The 18,347-nt window shown below is 42.3% G+C and overlaps 1 protein-coding gene and 1 long non-coding RNA gene across 4 annotated transcripts in view; one reads left to right on the top strand and one right to left on the bottom strand.

Moving 5' to 3' along the window:
* The window catches only part of COL4A5 (collagen type IV alpha 5 chain), a 78,955-nt gene extending 62,309 nt beyond the window's left edge, over positions 1–16,646 (top strand). Inside the window, exons 39-51 of the mRNA XM_064159439.1 lie at positions 14–112; positions 665–715; positions 1,405–1,590; positions 8,127–8,260; positions 8,704–8,776; positions 8,945–9,016; positions 9,314–9,442; positions 9,677–9,775; positions 10,930–11,142; positions 11,435–11,612; positions 12,028–12,142; positions 12,425–12,597; positions 14,017–16,646. Of these exons, the coding sequence (XP_064015509.1) occupies positions 14–112; positions 665–715; positions 1,405–1,590; positions 8,127–8,260; positions 8,704–8,776; positions 8,945–9,016; positions 9,314–9,442; positions 9,677–9,775; positions 10,930–11,142; positions 11,435–11,612; positions 12,028–12,142; positions 12,425–12,597; positions 14,017–14,098 (1,604 nt within the window). The 3' untranslated portion in view covers positions 14,099–16,646. The remainder of the gene's footprint in view (positions 1–13; positions 113–664; positions 716–1,404; positions 1,591–8,126; positions 8,261–8,703; positions 8,777–8,944; positions 9,017–9,313; positions 9,443–9,676; positions 9,776–10,929; positions 11,143–11,434; positions 11,613–12,027; positions 12,143–12,424; positions 12,598–14,016) is intronic.
* LOC135184012 (uncharacterized) lies at positions 8,262–14,170 on the bottom strand. Of its 3 annotated transcripts, none has more exons than XR_010305814.1 (3): positions 13,998–14,170; positions 10,981–11,182; positions 8,262–9,520 (listed from the first exon to the last, which is right to left on the bottom strand). It is a non-coding gene; the product is annotated as an uncharacterized LOC135184012 (long non-coding RNA). The 3 variants fall into 3 exon arrangements; XR_010305815.1 differs by having other exon boundaries at positions 10,981–11,099; XR_010305816.1 differs by lacking the exon at positions 10,981–11,182.
* Positions 16,647–18,347: the final 1,701 nt, after the last annotated feature.

The following is an 18,347-nucleotide window of genomic DNA, read 5'->3' as shown; positions in this document are numbered from 1 at the left end:
TACCCCCTTTTAGGTGATATTGGTCGTCCTGGCCCTCCTGGCCCATCAGGGGAGAAGGGACAGCCTGGTCGAGATGGTATCCCTGGACCAGCTGGGCAGAAGGGTGAACCAGGTTAGGTATCCTCCCTGGTTTTCTCCTCTTTGTTCTGCATTGTGAAGTCCTGTTCTCTCTGTTCTCTATTCCCTGTAACTTCCCATATACCTCCAAAGCTGGTCTTCTGGTTCCTAGGTGCTGAATGATTCAAGCCACCAGTGAAGCACAGAACAAGAATTCAATCAGCTCTTATATTTTTACTACCCAAGTTAAGCACCAGCTCCTGTTCTTATATTCCATGGTGGCTGTATTGCTTCAACTCCGTTTAGAATGGATCGATACTGTGACAGTGTAATGTCTGCCTTAGAGACAGAACCCCAACCAAAATGTAATGTATTAACTCCCAAAATCATAAAGAGCATCTCGGGAATGGAAATATGACAGTTACAGGTGCATTTTGTAGCAAAGCCTCTAGCTTTGGTGTAGACTGGTGAGTGAATGAGAATCCTGGTAGTCTCAAGAAATCAGAGGTTTAGACAAACTGTACCTTTCTCATTCTGAGCCTCATATGCCTATTCCTGGAGTCTTGAAAGCTAATATACATTATTAACTGTTTCTGTTTCTTCTCAGGTCTGCCAGGCTTTGGGCGCCCAGGACCTCCAGGACTCCCAGGATTGTCAGGTAAAGTTTCTCTATCTTCTTTTGTTTTAAAGGCTGAGTGTAAAATACATCTATACAAACAAAAAAAGAAGGCCATATTGTATTTTCTGCAACGAATGAATGCCATAGCAACAACTAAAGTAACACTTGTCCTCAGCAGACCATTTTCAATTAACAACAGTGATAAAAACACTCATTACTAACTACTGAAGGTTGTAGCTTTGCAATCGTGCAGACAGGATAAATCCACACAGGATCATAGTCTATTATATGGAACTTTGCTGATTTGTGTTGGTAAATAAAGCATTCGTACAACAGATGACAAAGCTGCCTGCTGTGTTTTCAAAAGGAACTTCACTACCTCAGTTACGTTACTTTCCAGTACCATTGGAGCTCCCAAATTGCTCAAGCATATTTGCCATTTTTCAATTATACCTTCATTTTCAGCAGTGTCTTCCAAAAAATGAAGTCTTGATAATGACAGATTTCTTCACAGAAAACATACATGGCTTGTGGGCTTAGGAACTCAAGGGATGTTTATGAATTACAGTATCACTGGGTAGTAAAGTGAGTCTTAGTAAGACCTTTTAACTTCTCACTGCACAAATGAAGTGAGTTGTGGCCAGACCTGCAGCTTCTGCAGGTCTACATCTGGACTTTTTTGCACATCACTTTATGACACTTTATGACATGGCTGTTTGCTTTTACAGGACAAAAAGGAGAACTGGGCTTACCTGGCCCACCGGGGCCCCCTGGCCTTCCAGGTCTGAAAGGAGAACCAGGTTTCCAGGGATTCCCTGGTCTACAGGGTCCACCAGGTCCACCAGGATTACCAGGACCACCTCTGGAAGGTCCTAAAGGTAGCCCTGGCCCACCAGGTGTTCCAGGAAGACCAGGTAAGAGTGTGGTCTGTACCTATCAACATCTGCCAGTACTTTCATATTTTGCTGGTAGGTTATCAGCCTTTAAACTTTCTTAGTTTATTTGGATGGTTAAGTCCAAGCCTTATGGCTCAGGTTTTAATGTTTGTGGGCAACCAGAGAATTTTGTTGCCAAAAGTAAGAGTATCTAAAATTAAAGCAGTCTGAGTTTCTATGAATTTCTGATACCTGGCAGCAAAAGTCTAATGCATTAATGAATGGGCGATCTTCCGCATGCTGTCTCGGTAATCACCTGGCGAGCACGGTGCCGGCCTCTGAACATCTGATACCTTTGCAGTATTGTCACCTGATCAGCAAGTGTCATCGCACAAAAAAAGCCAAAAGTAACAAACCCCATCACTTGAGTCATGAAATCAAATTCACAGCATGATCAAATCGGATAGCTGCCTCTCCATCTGCTGTCATGTAACATAAGTCATTGCTCCATTGTGTCATGTGGCTCCCATGGACTCAGTGCACCACCATGCCTTGTTCATCTTTTCATTCTGTGTTTGCATTTTGTTCCTGTACCAACTAATTTCTGGGAATGAAAAAGACATTATACCGAGGTAACATTGCTGAGCAACTCCCTGGCATGTATTAGAAATGGATTTGTGTTTTGTGTCAGAGAATTGCTCTCGAAAAACCTTTCTTTAATGAACCTGTCACAGCTTTAGCTCAAGATATTTGCTGTATCTGGAGTCCAGAAGTATTCTGCCACCAGTAAGACTCATCTTACTTCAAATGCTTTATATTCTCCTCAAAGAGAACTCTAAAACTAAGCTCTTGGTTGATTAGTGGTTTTATCTTTGCATATTTGGGGAGTGACATGTTACAGGGGCTTGTAGTGAAGGAACAAGGGAGAACAGATTTAAGCTGGAAGAGGGAGATTTAGACTTAGAAGAAATCCTTTACTGTGAGGGTGATGAGACACTGCAACAGGTTGCCCAGGGAGACTGTGGATGGCTCTTCCCTGGAGGTGTTCAAGGCTGGGTTGGACAGGGCATTGAACAGCATGGTCTAGTGGAAGGTGGCCTTGCCCATGGCAGGGCAGTTGGAAATACATGATCTTTAAGGTCCTTTCCAACCCAAACATTCTATGATATAAATGAGAATATTTATTTATTTATTTCTCTTGATCTGTAAACTCATATTTTTCTATTTTTCTGTTGTTGAAACATTTGTCGGAACAAAGTTAATCTTCAGCTTGTACACTTGTAAAAAGTGCCACACAGACATTGTTCATTTTTGGGTCTCAAGGGAGAGTTTATTTTTGCAACATATCCTTTCCATATTCCAACATGGAAAGACTAAGATTCGCTTTTCCTCATACTTGCTTCTGATACAGGAGGAGGCAGTCCCACCGAAAGACATTTTTTAAATGGAATTTTATCTAAGTAGTTTCACTAGAACTGGAGTCGAGTAATATTTTATTCTTCGTAATGGCAGTAGGAGCTTTTGTCTTGTGCAGAGCATGAGACCATGAACTCATCTCTTCTAACTGTGAGTCATTATGAACACCATTTGGTTTGAATTTTTAACACCTTAAAACTGGGGTGCTGTTTGCCAGTATAATGAGATTTTCTTTTAGTCTTAGTAAAAGTACTTGAATTGTGTTGTATCCTAGCCTGCTTTTTGTGTGACTGGAGTGGATTAATAATTCTCAGACAGTCACAATATTTTCCCTGTTTTCTATTTGGTTAGTGAAGTGCATGCCTTCCCTCATTCTCCTGGAGGAAATTGCTCCTTGCTGTACCTCAGGGCTCTGACTAGCACATCCATGCAGGAAGTTGTCAGCCCTAATGTGCTTTCCACTTTCCATGTAGCCTTGTCCTCCTCTGCCTAGTTTCTTACTGCAGGTAGGAACATGGGCCAAGTAATCCTAGCTCACTGTGGTTAGAGTTGTAGCTGGGGCAAATGGGAGGAGGAGTGAAGGGGTAAGAGGTGGTGAGATTCTGGACTTGGGCTTTGTACTTGAAGTGTGCCCAAATAAAGGCCTAAGACATCCTAGAGGTCTGGATCTTACAAAGATAATGTGTAGTGTGGTACAGCAACTAGTTTTGGCATGGGAAAAGAGTGAGTTATTGGTCCATAGGATTATAGACTTTCATTTTTAGAAGATTTTTAGGCAGAGAACATCTCCAAAGTCTAAAAAAAAACCCAAACAAATAACCAGCTAAGTAGCTCCTAGCGTGTAATAAAACTACCAGCTGAGATTCTGTGCTGTGTTGTAGCATTGGTGTTTCGATGAAGCTTCTCATCCTGTTCCCACTTCACTGTATAAATCAGGTGCTCACTGACTGGAGTCAGCTGGGAGGTAAAGCAGTGGTGCAACTCATTTTTGTGTAGTTTTATGAGCGTTGGTGAGGGGGAAACAACCAGTGAGGTTTTGCTCAGCCATGTTCTCTCGCGCTCTCTTTATATCTCTCTCTCTCTTATTTCCATTTTTGTTGCATGCAGTGTATCAAGTGAAGCATTTGTTTTGCTCAGTTATGTGTGAACTAATGTGGGTAAACCAAACTATTATTGCAGTTCTGGTACAATCAGCACTCCAGCCTTTTGTTTCAAGTGATAACACAGTCTATTGTTGGACTGCTGATTTTGTAACATTTCAACGTAAGGCAGTTAGTCATAAAAGCAGCTGTGTGGCTGTCAAATTACCTCCCTTCTAGGGACAGAAATAAAACCAGAAGCTGTATGTGTATAGTGTTGACTTCTGAGTATATTCTAAGATTAGTATAAAATGAAGTCAAACATGATGTAGGTCTCTGACTGAAGTTGAGTTTCCCCTAAAACACATGTTGATAGATGGTGTTGGAACAGATATATTAACTGATTCTAAAACAAGCCAATTTCTAGGGCAACAAAAGCTTGCTGTCAGTCCACATGTCTGTTTTCATTGCTGTGAGTAATAATAGTTTGGTGGTTTGCATACTGTATGTAAAGGAATATTGAGCTAAATCTGAAAAGAAAGGTTTAGTTGAATACGTTAGCTTGTTTATATTTCTAACAATTTTGATGTTTTTCCCCTTGTCCTAATGATGACCTTGGTGAACTCTGACCCCCTACTCCCAGGTCCCTCAGGTTAGCCCCTTAACTCCAATGTAATAACTTTTGCATGCAAATGAATGTATGTACTTTTGTAGTGTCTAAATGTAGATACGCCGAGTCATTTCTTAGACATAGCTTTGAATTTGTGGTAGGAAAGAAAAGCTTAGAGTTGGCTTTCAGACCTTTGTGGCGTGGGACTGGCCATGGTGGGAGATCATGTGAGTTCAGATTTGCGAGGCTTTTGTAAAGTGTCCCTAAATCTGAGCCTCATGCACCTTTATTCTCAGTGCAGCTGAACTCAGCCTACACTGGGTTTCATCTTTTTGAAAGCATTTTGCTTTGTCCTCCCATGCCTTTAATGTGCAATTTTGTTTTGCAGCTTGGGCAAGTGACAGTATTAACTTTTGTAACACCTGCTACTGTTGATTTTGAACACTCTCAAGTGACTAAAATAAATTAGGTGCTTCTTTTATACCTACACTGTCAGTGTCTGTTAGGAAAATTATTTATAGAGTAGCATCAAGGCTTTACATTCACAGTGTAGGACATTGTAGCTCTCCAGCACAGAGAAATCCACATCCCCACTGTTTTGTTTCACCAGCACGTTGAGAGGGAATGAGGAAAGCCCTTTCTTTCACATGAAGCATGCAGCCCTCCTCCCCCTAATGATAGGGCAGTGGAACAGGGCTGGTAAAAACATGGCCATTTTCACAGCCTTATCATAGTTTCAGCTTATCCACATGTAGCACAAAGCAGCTCTCTGGAAATTTTTTAACATCTGTGTCTAGATTTGAAAATGACTTGGTGTATCTGTTAATAATCCTGATGTCTTTAGGTTTTGCTATGATGACCTTGGGGAAGCCAACAAAATTCAGTAAAGGAATACACATTGGTTTGTAGTGTCCTGTCCTGAGCACTGTGAGGTAGCACAGGTGGTACCCCCTGATGTCTGGGTCCTAGCTTTATGCTGTCATGTAAAACAGTGAATGTGGCCTTATCTTTTCATTAATCAGTGGCCACACAAGCAGTAACCACACTTTGAGGACAACTATCATGGGTATGCTGAGAGGAACTTACCAATTCCTTCATGTTTGGTTCCACCCTATGACTCTGCTCAGCCAGAATCCCACCATTGACAAATACAGGACAGAATTATTAATCATAGCAAAACTTACCTAACAGTGAAATATAGTTTTAAGTACTTAACAGTAACAATGAAATGTCCATGTCATTATTTTTAACAACTGTATTACAGCTAGCATTTAAAATAATTTACCAAATAAGTCCGAAACAGTGCATTGAGGTAAAGCTGATGTGTATTTATTGTAGTTTTTAGCTGCAAACTGCATGGTGATGTGTTGATAGGTTTAAATCATTTCACTGACACAGAAGATGCATGTGGCACAGGAGCTAAAATATGTATGAATTCAGGAGCACGGTAGGCACAACAACCAGCTAAGCTTTGGAAAAGAGGACATGGAAGTGATTGTTTTTTAAGGATGTTGCTGCATGCCATTCTCCATAATGACTTCATACCAGTAAATTAGTAGATTGGGTTATTTTTATCAAGAAAAACTAATGTAAACAAGACAACAAGTCCTACGTTTTTTAAGTTCAGCTGTGTCTCTGCTTCGAGCATTCACAGCCCTGTTGATACATGTCAGCCCTGCTTATCATTGTGAAGAGGCTATGAGCCTACCTTTCAGACCTAGGCTTGTATTCAAGATGATTGAGGCTCATACCCAATTGGAAGTGATAAGTCCTTCTGTTAATCATGCTTCCCTCTACCTAAAGCAGAATTTTGCTCAAGAGAAAGTTGTCCTGTGTGTTTGCCAAGCTCCAGACTTTGCAATGTTGAATACTGTCAGTGAAATGGTTAAGCAGTGCAAACCCCACTGTGAATAGGACTAACCAGTCACAGGCCTCAGCTGTAATGTTAAAACAGTAACACGTTCTTCAGTAAAGCTTTAAACTTGCTGTTAAATGAAGTGTCAAATTAGTCTTAGCAGAGCCTAGTCACCAGAATAACTTGTATCTGAAAATACATACCCTTATGTATTCATGTATGGTTTTATGCATGCGTGTGGATTATATTGTAAATACAAAATATGCTGGTGAAATGGGTTGTTGTGTAGTGTATATGCTGTCATCTGTACTATTTCTAACTAGTAATCTTGTTTTGTACTGTGTGATGTGTGACCCTTCTAACATCGATCATTGGGCTTTGGTGAACTCTGATCCTTCCAGGTCCTCCAGGTTAGACTCTTAACTCGGTCATTTTATCTTACTGCGTTGCACTCGATGTAAGAGAAATGGATGTTCTCCTGTCATTCTGCCACTATCCCCCTAAGGACTGTGGTTACCTGCAGATCGTATGTGTTTGATTAGCATGCCTCAGGTGGTAACCTGCTATTATTTTGCATGTGCATAGTACTAGACCAGTGTAAAAGAGCAAAATGAACCCAAAAAATCCTTGCATGGTGGGATGTTTTCTGCAGCTGAAACTGCTGCAGGGTATGTGTGAAATCTGGTAGAAAACTGCTGTTGGTTTCAAAAGAAAAATTTTGGAAGGAATTCTGTGCTTGGATTTGCATGCAGAAATACAGCTCATCAAATGCATCCACTGCATCTAGACTATGAGGGTGTCACAGGAGATGTTTAATTATTCAAAGCTGCAGAAGAATTGAAAACCAAGCATGCTGATCAATGGTGTTAAATTTGTTGTCCTACAGGGGAGACTGTCATAGCACTGTCCTGCAAAGAGATCCTTTTGTTAATCCAGTTATGAGCTCTAATTTGTAAAATGTTATTAGCTGTTGCTGCACTTGCTTACTGTTTGTTTTGCCACAAATTAACATCAGTTAATTCTGTTTTGATGGTTTAGCACTGGGAAAATAATTCAAGACCAGCCCAGGTCCTCTATTGAATTTACACGGTGTAATTCTACTAAGGACAGACAAATCAGTTGGAGGGAAGGTCCTTCAACATAAGGAGGTTTCTGCACCTTGGATTACTATTGAAGCAAGGCAGAATGACAGGCTTCCTGCTGCTCAGCAGTCAGTATACACTGGGCTCCTGAACAGGAGCATCAAATCCCAAAAGCAAGAAAGCAGCAATATTTTGTTGTTGAGCCTGGCTAGCAAAAGGAATTCAGTTTAAGACATCACTTAGGTCAGCAGGCGTTGTATTTGTACCATCCAGTTTTGGGTTTCTCGGCTCCTTCTGCACAGACCTGCTTCTTGTCAGCTATGTAAGGAGCCTTTCTTCCTGATTTGGGTAGTGCAAATATTCCCTCCATTTGTCTTCCTTTTAGTTCATGCTCAATTCAGCTTTGAAATAGAGCTGGGCAGTCAAGCCAAATTCCCTTTAGATTATTTTTTGTTTTCTGACACTGAAGGCACAAGCTGGGGGAGAATGGTTGAGAAGTACTGATCTATGTGTATTTGTTCTGCAATGTTAAGGTCCACCAGGCCCAGAAGGTCCACGAGGGCCACCAGGCAGTGGAGGACTTAAAGGAGAAAAAGGGAACCCTGGTCAACCCGGCCCCCCTGGCCTGACAGGTCAAAAGGGAGATCAAGGACCACCTGGACGCCAGGTAGGAGAAGAAATGGGAGTTTTCCTCCTAGTTTATTTTTAAATGCAGGAAAAATGAAATATATAGGTTGGACTCGATAATCCTTGAGGTCTCTCCCAGCCTGGTTAATTCTGTGAACATGCACTTAGTGTAGTAAAGTAAAAGCCTAGATATGGTAGCTAAGATCCTGTCTTACAGCAAGTAAAAGAGTTCTTCCAGTTGTTATTCCACAGTATCTGGGATGTCCCCATTCTGTTCCCATGGGAGTTGGAGCTGTCAGTGCACACTCCACGTCACAGCATTTTCTGGCAACCTCCTCTCCAACAGTGAGCAGAATGCCTGGCTTCAGCCCTTCAAAGCACTACAGCACAGATCCAGAGTGGGATTATTTGTCCTCCAGCCACCTTTCCTGTCTCGTTCTGAAACTGCTGAGAGGAGGGATAACATGACACTTTTCTGTTCAGGGGGATCCTGGTCGTCCAGGTCTGAATGGAATGAAGGGCGATCCTGGCGTTCCAGGTGTTCCAGGATTCCCAGGTATTTAACTGGGTGGTCGCAGATAGTTGACTAGCATTGCAAGTGAAACCTGCCAGACACAGTAACAGCAACCCTCAGAAAAGAAGCCTGATTTTTGGCTGTTCCTGCAGCACATTTGTGAGGCAGGAGGTTGTTTCACTATGTAACTGTGTGCATTTGATGTTTCAGGTATGAAGGGTCCCACTGGACCTGCAGGACCTGCTGGCCTCACAGGCACTCAGGGGCTGCCAGGCCCACCAGGTAGGACAGTCCTGAGCAGTGTTACTTTTACTTTTGTTACCTGCCAGGAAGAGTTTGTTACAAGAAATCTCATCATATTTTATACTCTGTATTCAGTCTGCATGGACTAATCCCTGCAAGATATGCCCTTTGGCAGTGAGAGGCATTACCAAGAGCACTTACTTGCCTTGTATGTACATGCTTTTCACATTCAGAGTCTTTATTGCCAAGTCAGAAGCCAAGAACTCTCGAACAGAAACTGTTTCACATGCTCTCTTCCACTTTGGTTTATCTAATATTAAGCTGCTTTCTCTTAAGGTCCACCAGGTTTGCCAGGTACCATTGGACGAAGCATTGTTGTCAAAGGTGATCCTGGTCCCCCAGGTCCACCAGGACAGCCTGGGTCAAAAGGGCCACCTGGACTGCCAGGGCCACAGGGATTGCCAGGTATGATCCTAAGCAACCGCTGAGATGTCCAAGAAGGGTAGCTGGCTGCAGGTTGCAACTTGAGTCGTGTGGCAGAGGCTGCAGAGACAAGTTACTGAATTCAGCAGGTGGTAACAGATAAGTGTAGCTGCTTCAATGGCCTGCTCTTGCCTAACGTATCATTAAGACGATTTAAATACTTCTGTAGTGAGATTTCAAGACCTCTTATTTCAGTTATGCATTTGTCTGTTCTAGGTCCAATTGGTCTTCCTGGTGACCCAGGGCGAGATGGACTACCAGGTTTTGATGGCCCAGCAGGACGTAAAGGGGAGAGAGGTCTTCCAGGCCAGCCAGGTATGGTGTTTATCCTATGAGGAACCAGGGAAAAAAAGATGCTCCCTTTTGTAAATGCTGATCTTTGAAGTGAGTTCTTTGCCTTATGAGAATAATAATTAAAAAATCATAATTTTAGAATTTCCTTAATGCAAAAATATTACAAGCAGCTGAACATCTCTGGTTTGAAGTATTCTTGGAACCAATGTGTTGCTGGTCACTGCTGAATAATGTTGAATGCTTGATCTCAAGCTTCATGCTATCCCCTTGGAAGCACAGGGGTATCAAAGAAATGGAAGAGAGATTAGTGAAATAATTTTCACTTTGCACAGAAATCATTCATTTCATAAAGGAAAGAATTTCAGTGAAGGTAGAGATCAGGCCACCATGCAGCTATTGTTGAGAGTCACTGCTTATGATTTGAATTTAAAGCATTAAACAGCATAAAAATCTGTAATGCCTTTTTTCCTTTGCATAGCTCTGAAATCTGTTAGCATTATTTCAGTGAAAAACATGTAAATAATGACTGTGGCATAACACAAACATTTGTAGTTGTATTCCCCGATATTTCTGCTGTTCAAGAACAAATGCCTTTTCTGACTCATGTGATTCATTCTTGCTCTCATTCAAGGTTGCTCCACATTTTGTAACCTACTCCAGAACTGACTGCAGCTTTTTCCCCTCATCTTGGAGGGCTTTAGCTCACATGTTGTAAAGATCAAGCCAATGCTTTCTCCGCTAACAAGTGAGCTTCTGTTTCTGGCTCCACCATTTAGTTTGTCATCTTGAGCAAGATATTTGAACATTATCTTATTAAGCTACATACACAGATGAATGTTTTGGAAAGGGGAAAGTGATTTGGACTAATTCTAGCAGCTGTCATGTTGGCTGCAGTTGTTATCTTAGTGCCTCACAGCTCTGAACGTGTTTAACTTCACACTACCTACCCCTACAGCACATGGAAGCTGCAGTGATTTTGTAACTGGCTATGACAGCCGCAGTGATTTAACCAAGCCTACATGACAAAAACGTGAGGAAGATCATGTTAGAAAATGCCAGGTCCCCCAGCCTACATGCACCCCAGCCACAAGACTATGCTACCTTTCAGAGCTATGTGAGTCCTAAAAGAATAAATGTTGTTAATCAATACACTGTTGTTTCCCTTGCCCAAACAGGTTCACGAGGAATACAGGGACCTCCTGGCCCTGATGGCTTACAAGGCCCACCTGGTCCTCCTGGAACAGCTTCTGTTGCTCATGGATTCCTTATAACTCGGCACAGCCAGACCAGGGATACACCACTATGTCCACAAGGAACATCAAGGATATATGATGGATTCTCTCTTCTGTATGTGCAAGGAAATGAGAGAGCACATGGACAGGATCTAGGTGAGATACTCTGTATGCTCTGTCTGCAAATGCTCTGGTTCTGTGAAGATACGGCAGTCTCAGATTACTTACGTGAGGATGGGGATTGCATGCTAAGATCTACCTCCAGAGGCTGCACATTAGAATTCAGCCTGAGAAGTTTAATTTTTTCCCACGTGTACCAATTTGATAGGCCGTGCTGTGCACTCACAGGGGGAGAGGAAGAATACACAATTACTGTTCTCAAGGATTTGCTATAAAAAGCAGTGAAGTGAAAACTCAGCTGTCACATTTTGTGTGTCATACTCTGTAGGTACTGCTGGGAGCTGTCTCAGACGTTTCAGCACGATGCCCTTCATGTTCTGCAATATCAACAACGTTTGTAATTTTGCATCAAGGAATGACTATTCCTACTGGCTGTCAACTCCAGAGCCAATGCCAATGAGCATGGAGCCATTGACTGGGCAAAGCATCCAGCCCTTCATCAGCCGGTGAGACAAGCAGGCTGCCAGGTGTCTCTCTGACCACCTGGATAAATAGCATATCCAACTCTTGAGTTGCCAGCATGGGGTGGGTGTTAGGGAATTGATCTGTAATGTTTTGCTCTGGGACATACTAGGAAACCAGCTTATTTTAAAGTGTTCACTGTCTTTAAAAGTCCCTGTGCAGCAGTGATAAGATAGTTAAAAGCCAGAAGGCTCTAAGAGCTCTCCTGAACTGAGGAAGCCCTATAGTCAGCAGTGCAAGATCACCATGGACAGCCATTAGCTCTACGATCAAGGCACTCACCTCAGGGCTTTGAACTTCCAATCATCTGTTGAGGAAATACTTCACTATTTTAGCTAGAGGTGGTTAGAGGAAATACAAGCAAATGCTTCATCTCTTTCTCTGATACCCTGTATCCAGATGTGTTGTGTGTGAAGCGCCTGCTATGGTGATAGCTGTCCACAGCCAGACCATTCAGATTCCTTCGTGTCCTCTAGGCTGGGACTCCCTCTGGATTGGGTACTCCTTCATGATGGTAAGAAATGCCTCTTGCTCGACAAGTGGCTATTACCCACTTCTGTCCTCTACTAGCTGATTTAGGACGTCATTAAAAACTAGTGGTTGTCATTGGAAACCCTCTGCCTGCACTTACTGAGTCTGGTAGCAGAGACTGATTTTTCACTGCACGGAGCTCAGTGTAAATGCAGTCCTGGAGGTGCCTGACACCACGCTCTCTCAAGAGCTGAATGCTGTGCTATTCAATTTTTAGCACCTGCTGTAAAAGTCCTTGTGTTTCTTTTCTCCACTCCTCCACCAGCACACTAGTGCTGGAGCAGAGGGCTCTGGACAGGCCTTGGCGTCGCCCGGATCCTGTTTAGAAGAATTCCGCTCAGCTCCGTTCATTGAGTGCCATGGTCGTGGCACTTGTAATTACTATGCCAATTCATACAGTTTCTGGCTGGCAACTGTAGAGGTATCAGAAATGTTCAGGTAAGACTACTTCTTTCCTGGGTATTGCTTTATTCTGGAATGAAAGCTTTGGAAAATGAATCTATTCTAAAGATCAAAAGAGATTTGTTTACGGGGCATAGGGAAGTCATTTAGCTTGTTTTCCCCCTCACAACCAGTTTTTCAAGTGTTGCCTTGGTAAGCCTTGAATACTATATCAAAACTTGCTAGGGCACATTCTGCTTGGCAAGGAGTCAAACTCTTTCTGTTGATTCTTACATTCAGTAGTACCTGTTGTATTGTCCTATCATCCTCCTGCAGCGAGAGCATGAAAGATCAATTCTGATGTTTTTTACCAGGCCTTTCAATAAACTCAGATACTTGAAAAGGTAGTTAACAGACACACAAGGGACAGGTATGAGGGCAAGATCAACTCCACACAAGCCTTTGTAGTGTTTTAAAAAGATTTGTGTGAAGATCTCCATGGCAAGCATTTTTTCAGCACCCTGCAGCAGGATCACATTTTAGCTGCAAGAAAGCCAGTGTATGTTCTGCTCCCAGCTTCTGTGTCAGCATTTCAGTCTCTCATCTTTTTCTGTTTCAACTGGAGGAGGAAATTTTTTTTTTCTTTGAAAAATCGTTTCCTCTCATAGAATAAATTGCTGCTGCCCTGTTTGTGTACTGATAAAAACTTCAGACATACTCCCACTGCCAACAAACTGAAAAAGGTAGCTGTGTGGCACAGGGCCGGCACTGTGTGCTACACTATACAGCAGGTAGTGCCCCCTAAGTTGGTTTTGTGTAATGCTTACAAACACGATACTGACTGTATTAAATAGTCATCACTAGGTCTTCAGAGTAGTTGCTGGTAACTGACTGGTGAAAGCTCCCTACTAGTAACTGCCATGCACCTCAATTTTCTATCTTTACTGTCTTCTGTCTCCCTTAAACAGAAATTCTTTTGTTGTTTGTTTTTTAAAGAAACATTTAAAAATTGGGCTTGTTCTGTATACACACAACACATATTTGTTCTGTTACATTCTTAAAGGGGAGGGAGCTAGGAGGCTAAGCACACTGGTAAAGCCATCACTTAAAGACAGCTGTCACCATAGCAGTGTATTTAATGGATTGTTAAGGCACTCTTCAACTGACAAACCCAAAGGCTGCACAGACCCCAGAAGTAGTGCCTCTCATGTGCAAAATTCACCTTCTCTTTGTTTTGGAGTTTGTGTTCTACCATACCCTAGCTGATCTGCACCCCCTGGGTGGACTGAGCCACTCACTTGGGGCTGAGGACACGCAGCAAGATCATTCCTAAGGAAGACTCTCAAATACAGGATTAACTCCCCACTTATATATTTAAGTGTGATCTTAAAGTGTGAATTAAGCAGAGTTTTGAAGGACCAGTTCTGTAAGCAAAGAAAAAGCTAACCTAACCTTACCTTTGTGTCTGTCAACCAGTAAACCTCAGTCAGAGACAGTGAAAGCTGGAGAGCTGAGGACACGGATTAGTCGTTGTCAAGTTTGCATGAAGAAGACGTAACATCTCGCAGAGTGCTTTATGAAACAGTTGAGCATTCCTAAGATGCACTGTCTTCCAGCTGCAACAATGGTGCTACTGTGCAGAAAGAAAACAAATCCAAACTGTTTTAACCATGCAAATTCAAGTGTACCTCACTCATGTGCCAAACTAAGGGTTGTTTGGAACATGTTTGACAACAGGACTAAGCTGAAAGAATTGACCTCTTGGAAACAGGAAGGAACACTTGAGGTTCACAAAGGATCAGAAGATGACATTTTTCATTTCTTTCCCTGTACCAAAATGGCACCTTTTTGATCAGCCAAGAGCATAAAACCACGACGCACTGAGCATGTTTAAAATAACAAGACTGCAGTTCTGAAAAACATTTTTCATGGTGCTACTAACCCTACTGTATCCCAGGTTTTTAATATGACATTTTAAGCTTATTTCTCTTTGTAAGTAATGAAATGTGTATATTGTGTAAACACCTTCGTAGCTGAAACTTTCAGTCAGTTAGAAACAAACCAGACTCTGATATAAAAGTGCTTATGTCTAAAATGACAACATACAGCAGTATTTTATTATGGAACTTGTATTGCAAAGAGAATTTTACCCCTCTTCTGCCAACTTATTCAGTTAATATTTCATTTCTTTCCTCAGCTGCCAACCCAATGTTTGGGGAATGCACAATTATGCTGAAGTAATTTTGATCAGGGTTTTTAAGTGTTGTACACCTCACCATGAGTGGATTTATTTGTGCTTAGAAATCCCAATCCACTTGAGAAGGGGGCTTTGTATCTTGTGAAAGTATGTGAAATCCTTAGCCATATTCTATAGCCTTCATGAATAAAAGTCACAGTCGCATTTTAGTAATTGGTTTGGTTTAACAAAACCTCCTGTGGGCATATCCAGTTAACAGAGCATTTATGATGTTTACATGAAACCTCTGCTCTGAAGTGGGGTCGTGCATCATATCCAGAATGGTGTGCATGCTGAGAAAGCTTCTGAATAGAATAAAGCTGGTGGAAACTTTCCTATTTACAAATTAGCCTTTTAACCTTATGTGAATTTATACACATCCACAGTGTATTTGCAGTATACAACTCTTGTGTCTGTATAGTTCACATAAGGCCTTGAAAGACTGTGTATGCAGCCTTTCTGATGTCATTTTGTAAGCCTCCTCCTGTGTATGTCTTGGTGTCACTACTTGTGCAATAACAGAAAATGGATCACTTTGTGTGTGTGACTGTCCAGCTGCTCTGGTCAGTGCTGTTTCATTTACCCTTGTGTACAAAGACAGCCCCCATGAAAGCCAGTGCCTATAGTGTTTGTTTTGTATGTTGCCACCTCAGCTCTCAATACAGTCAAACTTGTGAATTACCATACTGCTTTATATCAGTGGAGTGGGTTTGTTTATTGGCTACTGTTAAGTAATTTATCTGCTAATAGCTGCTTGTGCTCACCTTTCAGTTACCAGTGTAAACACAGCATCAGGCATCTCCTTGGTTTATGCATGTTTGACAAAAGACATAGCACTGGGGACTGACCCTGTGGCAGCAATTTATACAATGAGATTGGTGCTGATTTCATAAGCTTTCCACTAAGCACAAAACTAAAGTTCAGTTTCAAGTGCAAACTCCAACTAGCTTTGTCTTTCCTCAGTTAGCTGCCCGAGTGGGGCTACTCCACAATGTGCAACCTTCAACTCACTCTAGTTTGCTGATGCATATAGAAATAAACTGAACCTGCTGCTACCTCCAAGTCAAGAACTTGTTACCAAAGCTGAAATAAAATAGTAAGTCTCTTCTGGTGAATACAAGCCCTTCTCTTACTGCTGGCTCCTCAGAAGCTTAAAATGAACATAGCAGCCTCTCTCTAGCCCTCCCAAAAAAAATCATCAAAAGAATGGATGCTATGGTCAAGGGGCTCCCACACCTTCCCTCCCAACAGCCCCTGTCTGGTGCTCACCAACAATGAGTGTTCACAAATGTGGGGAGCTGGGAAGGGGCTGAAGATGTTTGTTCCAGTAGTGCATAACCTGTGCCTCCTTCCAAGACCTGGGCCTGTCTTGCAGCATGTGAGACAAAGTCCATTGCATTGGAAAGAGGAGACACATTCCAGTCTAATATAACACTCAGACCTGTGAGCTGACCCCAGAACATGAAAAGTATAGCTACACCTCTGACAGCACAAAATGTATCTGTTCCTCACTTGGGGAATAGCCCTGAACCTTAATCAGTTTCAGGCTGGGATTTACAAACGGGCTCATTTGCTACTGAAAGAAGTGGTCTAGAGAGGAAGGAGCATCTTTTATCTGAGACCTGAGGCAGAGACCAAGAGCTGCTGGTTTAATTCCCACCACACATTTTTTTGCCTTAGGGCAGGTAAATCACTTAACCTGTGTTGAATCAGTTGCTGATTTATGAAAGAAAGTGTGATTGTTTTCTCCTACTCCTTGACTGCTTAGACTGTAAGCTCTTTGGGGCAGAGACACTGAGTGGGCTCAAAGGTTGGTTGCGGCCCCTAGGTGCTATCCATCAGTATATAAATATTAAAGTACAGGTAAAAAGATTGTGTTTGCAGATTGATTATTAAAGTTTAACAAAAGCTGCCAAAGATTAGAGCCCTAAAATAATCCTCAGCATAGCCTAAACCTGAGAACACCACTTCTTCATATACAGGTTTTCCCCTCAACTATAGTTTGTTTTTAATTAAAGGTTTTTATTTGCCTAACTAATCATGGGAAGTTAAATCTATTTCAGTTGATCTTGAACCTGGAAGGTAACTCAATTGTATTTTAAGTTGCACACTTGAGCCACTCGAGGGCACCACAGAGCTTTGAGAGGACTAATAGAAGCCGCTCCTGGCAGTGCCTGCACAGAGCAGCTACTTCAAAAAGGGGGAGTGCATTGCCTGTGCTCAGGTTTAGTCTTCCAAGGCTATTTCACTGACAAAAAGGACACAGCTGCTAATGGAAGTCAGGAGTGGTGAAAAGCTCAGGGACTTCCTTCTGGAAGAAAGATTTAACCCGCTTCTACCAGATGAGTGACCAGTGCTTAAGAACAGTCTGAGCTGGCAGCAAGGTGAGGAGTTAACTGGTTAGTAAAGCAAACTGCTGTCTCTACTACAAAGGGACTTGGTACAGCCCCTGAGTGCAGCTGAGTGGTGGCTGAAGCTACTCTGTCCACGAGCTGGACTTCCTGACAGCCAGTTCCTACAACTCTAACACTTGAGAGAGTTTTACATTAGTAAGCAAAAAGCAGTGACAAAAGGGAAGTGATGGAAAGAAGTTCTTATTTCACAGATCTATAGAGCTAGCTCAGTGCTTCTGCTCTTCGCTGAGACATGCTGCTTAACAGATAAATGAGAAACCTTTTTCTGTTGCTACAGGCAAGAGAGGATGAAGGGACCAAAAAAAGCAATACAAGCTGTACAAATACCTGGTAACTGAGGAGGTCCTTCCTTCTCCGCTGTGAACTTCTCAGTCCTTTGCTCATTTCCAGTACCACATCATTCGGTGCGAGGCCAGGTCCATCAGAAGTGGTCAATGTATTTCAAAGCAAAGACTGTTAACATGGATTCTAGTGACTCCAGATAAGAAGTCTAACTTGCTTTCTGGTTTAAATTGAGGGCTTTCACCAAGCTTCAGTAGCAACAGAGTTCTGTGAATGAGTCACCCGAAAGGCTTTCAAAAACTGTCTCCCACTCCCCTCTAAGCCCTCAAGCAGTCACCCATTTCAAATCCAATGACACATTCAGTCAGATGTCTCTTACAGCAGTTAGTGGGAAGCTATTGCTAAAGTCTTCACCGTGTTTGGATAATTTTCCCTGTTTGTTTACTGCTGGTAGGGCTGCTCCTGTCATGTGTGAGCAGCACTGTTCTCTTTCTCTTCCCAGCACAGGCTACATGCTATAAAATGAGGCCCTGCGTAAGGGCACTGATTCATTTGAGGAAACCTTGGCTTCTACAGGGAGTTAGTTGATCTTATGCACTATTCTGGGTAATAGAGTGAAGAATCTTTCCAAAGAAAATCTAAGCCAGGACTTTCCACAGCAATCACCCACAGTTATGGAGATCACACAGGCTTACCTCCGTGGAGTTGTTTTCCAGAGAGTTACTGATGTATCCGCTCCTGCCAGAAAGGGATCTCAAAAGGCACTACCTTTTGTTGCTATTTTCCAAGTGGATGCATTACCTGAAATGATGTCTTTGTGGGTTTAGGTTTTACATACAGACTCCTTATTTAACAAATATCAAATTAAAGCATTA

The sequence above is a fragment of the Pogoniulus pusillus genome, chromosome 19 (assembly GCF_015220805.1).
Source record: "Pogoniulus pusillus isolate bPogPus1 chromosome 19, bPogPus1.pri, whole genome shotgun sequence".
Taxonomy (NCBI): domain Eukaryota; kingdom Metazoa; phylum Chordata; class Aves; order Piciformes; family Lybiidae; genus Pogoniulus; species Pogoniulus pusillus.
This window is presented reverse-complemented; position numbering and strand designations above follow the sequence as displayed.